At 34.1% G+C, this 12,451-nt stretch overlaps 1 protein-coding gene across 3 annotated transcripts in view; it reads right to left on the reverse strand.

Moving 5' to 3' along the window:
* SPATA5 (spermatogenesis associated 5) overlaps nt 1-12,451 on the reverse strand; it is a 336,495-nt gene that overhangs the window by 255,602 nt on the left and 68,442 nt on the right. For all 3 annotated transcript variants that reach the window (XM_035023114.1, XM_035023116.1, XM_035023115.1), the window contains exon 11: nt 12,233-12,442. In XM_035023114.1, the coding sequence (XP_034879005.1) occupies nt 12,233-12,442 (210 nt within the window). The remainder of the gene's footprint in view (nt 1-12,232; nt 12,443-12,451) is intronic.

Raw genomic sequence — 12,451 nt, forward strand, 5'->3', positions numbered from 1 at the left:
ACAAAGAAATGAAGATTGTTGGAAATGGTAAATATGTGGCTAAATATATTTCATTAATTTCTTAAAAAGACAACTGACCATCTAAAACAAAAGTAATGATATACTGTGGGGTTTATATATATGTAGAGATAAAGTATAGAACAAATACAGCATAAAGGAAAGTAAATTGTAAGAATCTTACAACATAAAGTAGTATGGTATTATCTGAAGGTAAACTATAAATTAAGTTTGTACTATAAACCTAGAGCAAGTATTTTTTAAAAAGTAAAACAAAGAGGTTTAGCTATTAAGAAAATAGGGGAGGTAAGACAGGATACCAAAATATACTCAACTAATCCAAAAGACAGGAGGGAAAAAAAAATTAAAAAAACAGATGGGAAAAACGGACAAAAATTATAGGCATTAAAAGTCTTTCAAATTATAAATATGCCTGATAAAAAGGAGACGATCTTTAATACTGTTTTTTATATACTACCTCCACAATGGGTGCAATATGATAGTATGGCAACCAGTGAATGCATTAGAACACATGGGGATTAGGGCGGAACAGTCAAGGATAAGAATAAGAAAAGAACAGGAAGAGTATCTCAACGTTCAGGCTGACAAAACCCAGCTGCACCAAGGATACTGCCTTTAGTCATGTTCACTTAAGAAGAGTTATTTGATAGCATCAACACAGAAATCCTTAAGTAATAAGAGAGAGAGTTTTATCTTTCTGCCTGATTTTTTTGATTAATCCAAGATGATACATAGTAAATTTTATGTAACATTAACAAAGCTGTTTCCCTAAAAAACAAAACAAAAAACCTCTCATCTATTTCTTATATCTGTTTTCTTCTTTTCTTTAAAAATAATCTTTTCAAAATTATTTCAGAGTAATAGATTATACATACTCTAAAAAATTAGTACTTGAGGCTAATTAGGGGGCAGATATATTAAAAATATAATTATGACATATTATAAAATAACATCTAACATTTAAGGTACTTCTACATCTGTGACTGAAATCTACGAACAACCAGGAAACACATAAACCATCAGTAAGCAAACACATTTTTAAGAAAACTTGCTTGGGACAGTGCTTTTGATGACTACACTTTATAATTAGTATACCAACTGTTTATGCACTGGTACCTAAACTGTCTCCAAGAAATCATGTTTACTAAATGAAATTGTTTTTAAGCTTATTTCCCCAAAAATGCTACAGAGAAATTTCATGACTCTAATCTCATTACTAATGATTTAATTATCTTAATTTCTTAAATAGTGCATCCCAAAATAGATTTAATTTCAATGAAGACAAAGGATGAAACATTAGTTAGGCTGAAGCACAGTGTTCTCACTTTTTAAAGGATTTTGAAGAAACAGCAATGACTTAATACCAAATCAATTTTACAAGCTTTTTTTTTTTTAAAGATTTTATTTATTTATTTGACTGAGAGAGAGACAGCAAGAGAGGGAACACAAGCAGGGGGAGTGGGAGAGGGAGAAGCAGGCTTCCCTCGGAGCAGGGAGCCCGATGCGGGGCTCGATCCCAGGACCCTGGGATCATGACCTGAGCCAAAGGCAGACACTTAAGACTGAGCCACCCAGGTGCCCCAAGCTTGTTTTTAAGACACATGTTAGACCATGTAATAGGAACACAAAATTTACACTTATAGCCATCAGTGAGATAAATAAACTTGAAGGCATTTTCCTGAGTACTGTGGAATTGAGAAGACAAAATATAAAGAGCCAGACAGTAAATATTTTAGATTCTATGGGCCACATATAGTTTGTGTCACATATTTCTCTTTTTTAACATCCCATTAAAAATGTAAAATTCATACTTAACTAGAGGGCTAGATTAAAACAAGCTGCAGGCTGGATTTGGCCCAAAGGCTGTGTAATTTGCTGACCCTTGATCTAGATTAATCTCACACAATTTGAAACAGTTCATTTCTGTCAACAAGATCAAAAGTCACTGAAAATATCAATGACACGATTGGTAAGTAAAAAACTTGGACTTAAAAATATTAAGAAAATTGATTAAAACATTAAGGGAAAAAAATTAATGATACTTTAAAAAGCAATGTCACCTAGTTATGTTTAAGATGTTCATGCCCAATGACAATAACTTCTAGGTATATATACCATAGAGAAACTCTTGTACGTATACCAAAGGAGACATATACAAGAATATTACAGAAGCATTGTTTGCAACCAAAAATAAATCCTAATCCTGGAATTCATTAATATAAAAATGGGTGAAATAGATGAAGAGGTATAAACTTCCAATTATAAAATAAGTAAGTCATGGAAATATAAAGTACAGCATAGGAAATATAGTCAATATTGTAATAACACGATACGGTGACAGATGGTGACTACACTTACTATGGTGAGCACTGAGTAATGTACAGAATTGTTGAGGCTAATTAGGGGGCAGATATATTAAATACTTCAATTAAAAAATGGATAAATAAAATTGTAGTGTCCTCATAAAATGGAGTTTTATACCATTAGAGTGTAAATGAATGGCTACACTAAGGAGACAGCTTGGAAGCAGGGAGACCAGCAAGAAAGCTGTTGTTATGCAGCCAAAATGCACTGCCTTACATATTTATAACCAAGAGTAAGAGAGGTCTTAATGTTTTCGCCAAATTTTTAAAGATTGTAGAACAGTTGTAATTATCCCCATTGATCATTTTTGCATGGTTTCACCTCACATGATCATTTTTAGTCCGGTACTACAGTACAAAACAATGTCTGCTGGTTCATAATACATAAAGTCAAATAAATAAAGCAGGTGCTATTCATTTACAGTATGATAAACTACACTTTTACCCAAAGGAGACTGTGGACAAACAGTTAAGAAAGTGAACAATAAAACAAGAAACAGAGCCCACTCAATAACACAAACCTTAGATAATTATGAAAATGGGTTTTTGTCGGGGAGGAGGTCAGAGAGGGTAGAGTGAAGAAAGGGTGAGAAATTTTTATGTAGAATGTTATTCCATTTACGGTAACTAATTAAGCAAGTGTGCCCTGATAATAATCAGACAGGAAATTGCTGGTGTCACTGTTGTGTTTAATGTAATTATTATCATGCCACATCTGAATTATTGTTATTGTTTTTACAGCAACTCTCTATAAATGTCAAGGGCATGACATAAAATAGTAATCCAGTGAAGACATATCTTTATATTCAGGCAATATATACAACGCATATATACTGCTTTCTAATTATCTGGCTTAACTGAAGGAAAGTAGAGAATCTGGAGAAATAATTATTGTTCTCCACAGATTATCTAAAAAAGATGACTTGAATATCAGTGTTGAAAAGTACAAGATTATGATCATTTCATGATTTCTGAGAATAATATCAATACCCTGCTACTAATAACAAAAAAATTAATGTTTTAAATATATGAGGTTTAGGCAAACAGACTTGATATTTTGTTGAAATGTGAAAATATGGCACATAACCTTAACCAGTAAAGGGTCATTCCTCTACTACATAGAGGTAAGTTACAAGAAAACTGTAAATAAGAAACAATGTTTTTTTCTTCAAAAAACAAAAAGAAAAAAAAACTGAAAATCTAAGAATTTTGCACTATAAAGAAAATATGGGTTGGAATAATTCAAGTATTACTAATAAGTCATAGCAGTAATAAAAAGACTTCTGTAGGAGGGGCACCTGGGTGGCTCAGTCAGTTAAGCAGCTACCTTTGGCTCAGGTCATGATCCCAGGGTCCTGGGCTCCCGGCTCAGCGGGGAGTCTGCTTCTCCCTCCAGACGTGTCATCACGCTCTCTAATAAATAAATAAGAAATCTTAAAAAAAAAAAAAAAAAAAGACTTCCATAGGATCCCTACAGTACATATGATTTTGCAGAGACCAACATGCTGATAAATCTTACCTAGATGACTGGCCTGCAAAATGCATCCCAGTAGCTACACTGATATGTTACATGGGTCCAGAATTCTATAAGAAGTCAAGGCAATATCATAACCAAGGAAGGTCTATTTTGAGCTTAAAGTTAAAATAGCTAAAAATCACTGTATGCTGGTACAAAGAGTTGCAAAAGATTAAATTCGGTGTCAAAGACCTATATTACATTTTATTCTAACAGAAAACTTAAGGAGTTATAAGCTATTATGCTATACTTTTTTGTTCCATTTGAGGCCCAATATATATCCAATTCTTAAAAACAGAAAAAAGCAGCAACTACTGTCAACTAATTTCATGAAATCTTGCTAAATGTTTCATATGTATTATCCTCCACTGCTTACACCAGTCCTCTGAGATGGATATTCTTATCATAACTTTACAGAAAAAAGATATGAAGTGAAAGAAGTTTAAGTAATTTGCACAAAGTCACACAGCTTAATAAATGCAGAGTGGGCATATAAGTATCTTAAGCATCACACCTCACCGTTAGAGGAAATGCCCTAGAAGTTTAGCAATCAACAGAAACAAAGGATAAGCAATAGATTAGAATATAAGCACTATGTTTAGCATACTCAAAATGTTGTTAGTGCAAGGGCTTTAGGAGTCATTTAGTCTAACCTACTTCATTTAAAACCTGAGGAAAACAAAGTACAAAGAAGTTGAATGAAATGCCAAAACCCCCAGAAAAGTTAAATGGCAGAAAATAATGATAAAAATGCAGGATTTTGGTTCACAGACAACTACTCTTTCTAAAAACTATGATGTCTTCTATTTGCTCCAAGCCCTTCTAAAAATAAAAAAAGTTTAAAAAAAAGGAAATGTGCCCTTAAGATTTTTACATGGTGGGGCACCTGGCTGGCTCAGTCGGTTAAGCATCTGCCTTTGCCTCAGGTCATATCCCAGGGTTCTGGGATCAAGCCCTCCATCAGGCTCCCTGCTCAGTGGGGAGAGCCAGCTTCACCCTCCTTTCTGCCTCTGCCTGCCATTCCCCCTGCTTGTGTGTGCTCTGTCAAATAAATAAATAAAATCTTTAAAAAAAAAAAAAGATTTTACATGGTACCAGCAATTCAAATTCAAGGGTATTTGCGGGAGCAGAACAAGTGGTAAGTGCAAAGTGTAATTGTCAATAAATAGCTGCTAACATGGGTTAATTTGAAAATAAGAATTTTATTGATTTCCATTATAAACAAGACCATTTACATCAAAATATGAGTGCCACATTTGCTGATAGGTTTTTTAAGTCTTTAAAAAAGTAATATATAAATCCAGAGAATAGGGTTGATGGGACTAGATAAGGTTATTTCTTTTCCAATTTTAGTTACCAAAGAACTGTGGTATATTAGTCCTGCCACATTTCACCTGCCCAGATAATGTGCTTCACTCATAAAGGTAATTAAGAAATACTAGAAAAACAAATTAAGTACCATAAGTAGGCTTATTTTGGAGTAATGTTATTTTTCATGTTTCCACGGTTAAGATTTCAAGTGTTCAAGTTCACAAAACAAAAATAACATAAATTCACATAAAGATTTGTCCAGCTGTGCTATTAATCCAGTGAGAACTAAATCTGACTTATCTTTTATTGTTTCATGATTTTATATCCTATCAGTCACAAACTCAAGTATAATATTTACACCTCAAAAAAACTGCCTTGCAGTTTTGCCCCTTTAATCACTACTGGGTTTTTTCCTGTCTTCCCAAGGGCTTTTTAAATGTGCCTGACACCTGCCTGTTGCTTTTGGCCATTACAATTCAAACCAAGTTTTTATAAGTTCTAAAATGTCTAGGGAAGGCAAGTTAACCTAAGTGTTAACTATGGTTAAATGTTATGGAATATACTCATAAAAACCCAAACTCACATGAGATAGAATTACATATATGTAATATGAGTAAAAGATCTTGAAAATTAATAAAAAGTACGGCATCAGCACATACAGAAGGCCATTTTGGGAAAGTACATCAAGGGGTTTGAAAACAGGTATTAAGTACTAGGCAAGAAATGCCTTGGGCAAGTAAAAACCCTAAAAAGCGAGAAGGGCTAGCAGAGAAGGGAACAGAATTCAAGCTGTTCCTCTCAAAAAAAGTACAACACAAACCTTCCCCACAATTTATTAATTCAGGAAAAAAAACGATACATTTCAGAATCTGCACAGCAGTACCATGTTGACTACAATTCAGCTAGCTATAAAGTATGAATGTAGACATGCCTCCAGAAACCCCTTACATTACTGCTGACCACTCTAGTCACTCTCCAACTCCTTTATTGACTAATACGCAGAATTGCAAACACTGGGACATGAAACTATAACATTTCAACTTTAATTAAATTTTATTCAAGAGATTTAAAAGAAGGAAAAAATGACTAATCTCTCTTAGCTGGAATCCATGAATAAAAAGTTAAATCAATCCAACTTTAAAATTTTCTGTTATTAAGTAAACTTCTTAGAAGTCTGAAAGCATTCTTCTCTTTTTAAATCTAGGTCTTCTAAGATTCCAAATGCTATAGGTTTTGTTATTATAGTTCATATTATCATTTTTTGCTTTTAGCCAAATATTATATAGTATTTTCATGTCAAGGGATCTTTTTTATATAGCAGTTTTATTGACTGATACAAGCCCAACTCAAAAAAAATTATTAACATGAAGTTTTAACATATGATGTTTCAACTTTAACATGTCAGCTTATATAGTGTACAAATCATGCCAAAGTTAAGTAAATCCAACCTAACTTCTACATAATTTTGTGATACTGACAATGGCACATCATTCTATTTGTCCTAATAATCAATTACCGTTTTTCCCTAAGAGCCATTCAAACAGTGATAAAACTAAGTATATATTTAATAATGATGCTAATAACTGCCAATTTAAGCATATGGGGCATATAAGACAACAGTATTTGGAGAAGCCAAGGGAATTATTAAAGTTAAAAAAAAAAAAAAAAAAAAAAGCCCTAAAGGAAATTAAACAGAAACTCAAAAGATTTCAGACTCTAGATGAGCCCAAATGGCAACGGACCTATAGAAGGAGAATAATGAGTTAGGGTCCACAAAAGGCATGAATCTGGACATAGTTCCTGGTAAGACTAAATTAGAAGCTATATCCAAGGTGAAAGAAAAAATAACCAAAACACTAAAAGAAAGTATTCTTTATAATGGTGGGGTCTAGGGCCAGAACCAACACACTCCTTTATAGGCTTCAACTGAGAACTGCAGTGAAATAGGCAAGCTCAGGGAAGCCCCAAACCCAGATGCCCCAGCCAATTTCCTCTCTTTTCCCAGGAACTTTCCATTATCACCATGAACAGCAGGATGATGAATAGGAAAGAAGGTCTCCCCTAAAGCCCTCACCCAAGGAATTGGCAATCTCCCCATGGCTTTTCTCCTTCCATACATTCCACTCTTCCTGTAGTGCAGTACGGAGTTATGAGAGCCAGGCTTTTTAACTTCAGTCACATTCATTAAATGTCTGAACTATGTCTGGATCTGTGATACTGACCTTTAAACTCTTTTATTTAATTAACAGACCTTTTCTGGTAAAGTTTAACATTTACAGAAGAATTAAGGTAGTACTGAGTTCCTATATACACCACCCCTAAGCCCCCACTGCACACTTAGTTTCCCTTATTATCATATATTAGTACAGTACATTTGTTATAATCAACTAATAATAATGTATCAATATTGATTCATTAAAATCCATACTTTACTCAGATTAGTTTTTATCTAATGTCCTTTTTCTGTTCCAGAATCTCATCCAGAAAACCACAATAACATTATTTAGCTGTCAGGTCTTCTTGGGCTCCTCTTTGCTGTGAGTTTCTCAGACTTCCCCTGTTTTTGATGGCCTTGACAGGTTCAGGAGTACTGGTCAGATATTTTATAGAATGCCTTTCAATTTGTTTTTGCCTGATGTTTTTCTCATGGTCAGACACAGATTATAACTCTTATGGAGGAAGACCCCAGACATAAAGTGCCATTCTTGTCACATCATACAAGGGTACACACTATCAACATGACTAATCACTGAAGATGTTAACCTTGATCACCTGGCTGAGGTAGTGTTTGCCAGGTTTCTACACTGTCAAGTAAGTCTTCCCCTTTTCACACTGAACTCTTTGACGGGAAGTCATAACTATACACAGGCTGCACTTAAAGAATTGAGTAGTTACGCCTTCCAAAACTTTTTCACTTACTTCTTAATATACTAATCCTCTCAAAGAGCTTATACAGATTAAAACAAAACAAAACAAAACAAACTGAGACCAAGAGAACTTCTTTAAGGCTACAGAGCTAAAAAGTGCAAGCGTTAGGAATCAAACCAAAGCTATCTGAATCCTGGCTTAGTACTCTTTTCATTGTAACACGATTTCAAGACCACAAATTATATAGTAATAGGTAAATTTCAAGCTCCACCTTATTCAACCACTAGTCTCCTTCCATATACTTCCATTTTATTCATCAGGTTCCTGTTTCTTTGGCAGTGACTACTCTTTCTTATTAATTTCACCAACTTCTCCAAAGCCATGTTATTTTTCTCAGTTTTCTTGGTCCTACAGGGACAAATTTTTTTTTAACGTTCCAGAAACATCTTTCCACTTCTCTGAACCTGCCCAATAGAAACTGCCCGAACTACCTCCTCCAGTATCATGGTGTAATTAATGAAAAAAAGGACTGGGCATTAAATTTAAAAGGGGGGGCGGGGGCAGGGAATAAAAGACTATGTAATGCAGTGGTTCAGAGTTTAGACTCTGCATTCAGAAAGTCCTGAGATCAAATTTCAGTTTCATCACTACAATTCTGACCTTGGAAAAGTCATTTCACGGTCTAAAACATTATTATCTTCATTTGCAATCCTAGAAACTAATCTTAAAGCATTCAGTATATAAAAGAGGTGTATCTATGCAGTTTTCCACACAGTATCTGCAAAATGGAAACTCTATGAGTTATAGACTAGCCCACAAAATTTAAAAACAAAAGCTTAAAGATAAACTTGGAACTTACCAAATTCAGATTATTTTGTACCTTTGATAATAGAATAGTAGGGGATCTAGTTAAATAAAGAACAGTAAGTACTTGGAATCGTGCATGCTTTTGAATAAAACAGTTTCCTGAAAATGGGATGTATTTTGTGTAATTCCTCCTTGAGACAAGTTACCAGAAGAAAATTTCCCCCCAAAAATCAAGCATACACTAAGCTCATTACATTCTTGTACTCACCAATAACAGCTAATAAAGGACTTGCTCAAAATCCCTGTCAGATGCCTAACCATCCTTCTTCCAGAATCAGTAACAGTTCTTCATAAAGTAAAGCGGCCCAACTACACAAGGGTAATTAATCTATTGCAGCACTCCAGACAAAAGCAAGAGAGAAGCAAAGAGGAAACTTCAACTGGAAAATATTTTGACATAATTGACACAGATGACAAACTTAAACTTAAGCATATGTCAAGTGTTACAGTCTACACAACAACACATACAGATGCCAAAGGGTATTAAGAGTCCACACAAGCCAAGGTGAAGTCTGAACTCTGAGTACACATCTTCTAATCACTGTTTAGGAAAGATGCACAGGTGAAGTTAAAGGGTTCTTTCATAAACTCAGAGAAAGAAATGTTTCAAATCTTCAAATTCTTTATTTTTGGAATTAAAGGTAATTATAGTTGTAAAAAATGTTAGGGAGTTTTTCCCTTCAATACATGTTAGATACTTGTATTTTCCAATAGGCTAGAAAATTTCATTGTCTATGTACGTTTCTCTGGTCATTTTCTTTCTTTCTTTCTTTCTTTTTTTTTTTTAATTTATTTATCTGACAGAGAGAGACACAGCAAGAAAGGGAACACAAGCAGGGGGAGTGAGGGAGGGAGAAGCAGGCTTCCTGCAGAGCAGGGAGCCCGATGCGGGGCTGGATCCCAGAACCCTGGGATCATGACCTGAGCTGAAGGCTTAACGGCTGAGCCACCCAGGCGCCCCTCTCTGGTCATTTTCAAAATGTGTCAAACTTGTGATTTCAAAAGCTCAAACGTAACACTTAAATCCCTTGGAAAAGAAACATATATGTTGTAACCAAAACCAACTTTTCCTTCATAGAAAAAAAAAAAACTAGGAAGAATATAATATAAATTCCCAACTTCTTTGACTTCATTTCTGCATACATAAGCTGTATAACATAGCTACTTTAAACTTTTCTCATTAGCAATGATCAGACAAGATGAAAAGACCAATGAAAATGCAGAGAAAAACAAAAATTTTTTCATGTTCCCAACTTTTTCTTCTGGAAATTTTTAAACATGTAGGAAAACTTAAAAAATAGTAAAATGAACATTCATTGTTCATTAAATATAATCTCCACCCAGATTCAAAAATTGAATAATACTGCCAAACTATACTAAAATGTATATTGAATAAAAATCCACCTTAAATAAAAACTAGTAAGTAGGATATGTAATTATCTCTAAGCAAGTATGAACTCAATTGAATAAGAAAATTTCTTAACATCACTTATTCTTTGTGCGAGTATGACCTAAAAGAAAAATGAACATGAGTTTAGTGAAAAAGCTCAAATAAGTTAACACACGCGTGGCTATTTTACATGAACAGTGTGCAAGATAAACCTTTCAAAGAATCTTTGTACATTTTCTCACAGTGAAAAAAGTAAAACTGCCTAAAGTTCTGAAATGTTTCATACTCAAAAACAGTAATAAATGTATTTCTAAGTAATCCTAAAATAGGCCAGAAAGCAGTCCTGGTAACATCTGGAACAGTTATCTTAGATCACATAAGAATGAGATACTAGTTTGTAGGAAAATACATGTGCTCCTCTTTGAGATTCCAGTATAAATAACTCTGAGCGCAGACCTCATCAAGTAAGTTTCAGATATCCAGGAAACAGAAAAAATTCAAGGATTATGAATATACAATTGTGGAAAACACAACAAGGTAGGCACAGAAAAATGGAGATGACAGTAAAAAGAGTAGAAGTGCCAGTAAAACAGTTATGTCCATTACCATGACATAAGAGAAAAGGCACCAAAGAGAAATCAAAATGTCTCTGAAATTTCAAAATCACTCATTACTCCAACGTTTAAAGCTCCAAACTTTAAAACTGTGGTAGTGATTCAGTGTAAGTGATCATAGTGAAAATGGTCCCCTCCCCTATTTTCAGTATCTAATATCTTCCACAAGATAATCACAAATATGCAATCACTAGTGATTGTGAAGATACTGATTCTTAAAAAGCAAATAGCCTAAACATATCTAAACATTATTCCAAAAAAATTTTAAGTAAAAACTTGACTCTACTCTGAAATAAATTTTATGCTTTCAAACTGCCAAGGATTTCAGTGTTCTAAGATAGAAAACATATTTTGTTATGAAAAAAATTCCCTGGTACTATCAAAACAGAGCCTTTTATCATGTGCTTTTCCTGAAATGAATTTGATATTTAACAGACTGAAGTACATATTTTTGTGATAAAGTCCATTCCACTAATGGATTTAAGGTTCTATATATGTATATTTAGTAACTGGATAAATGATCATATTACATAAAAATTAATTAAAAAATTAATATCTTGTCCTGGGGGGCCTGGGTGGCTCAGTCAACGGTCAAGCGTCCGACTCTTGATTTTAGCTCAGGTCATGATCTCAGGGTCCTGGGATAGAGCCCCATGTCGGGCTCCACACTCAAGGGGAGTTTGCTTGAGGATTCTCTCTCCCTCTCCCTCTGCCCCTCCCCCTGCTCACATGCTCTCTCTCTAAAATAAATAAATAAACCTTAAAAAAAAAATATCTCGCCCTAAAGTCAAGTCAAGTAAGACTTACTTACATGTCAGATAAGATTATCTACCCCAAGTAATAGGATAGGGCAATGAACAAATAATGTATGTGTGTGTTTCGGAATATAAACCTTGTACAGATATTGCCTGACTAGAAAAGTGTTTTAAGGAATTTAGTTTTACCATATAAATTATCAGATTTCTTTAAAACTCTCTCTATATAAATATTAAATTCATGTCATATTTAAATTAAGTCTTAGTTAAGCAAAAGAGGTTATTAGCACAATTAAAAAATACAGAAACTAAACAAGACTGGTTTCTATTATACACGGACATAAGAAATACTGAGAATCACAAAACTAAATAAAGTAGTCCACCATTTTTGCTGATTACAAGCACTAGTTTATTTAAAGCTCAGCCACTCCTTAAGATGCCTTTTCATGTTTTTCTAAGGGTAAGAATCAGAGGATGGGTGTTAGTGGTGCTGGAAGACAAAGTAGCAATTAAAAAATTTAACACCTTACCTTTATAGCTAGGAAATTCAGGCCACTCTCATTGGCCAAAGCCTTTGCAATCATTGTTTTAGAGCATCCAGGTGGTCCATACAGAAGAACTCCTTTAGGTGGTTGAATACCCATTCGAATGAAAGACTCTGGATGTTTCAAGGGCCATTCTACAGCCTGTTTCAATTTCAGTTTGATATTTTCCAGTCCTCCTATATCTGACCAGGATACCTATAAAAC

Source organism: Mirounga leonina, unplaced genomic scaffold, assembly GCF_011800145.1.
Source record: "Mirounga leonina isolate KUSES-001 unplaced genomic scaffold, KU_Mleo_1.0 Mir_176, whole genome shotgun sequence".
NCBI classification, from domain to species: Eukaryota; Metazoa; Chordata; class Mammalia; order Carnivora; family Phocidae; genus Mirounga; species Mirounga leonina.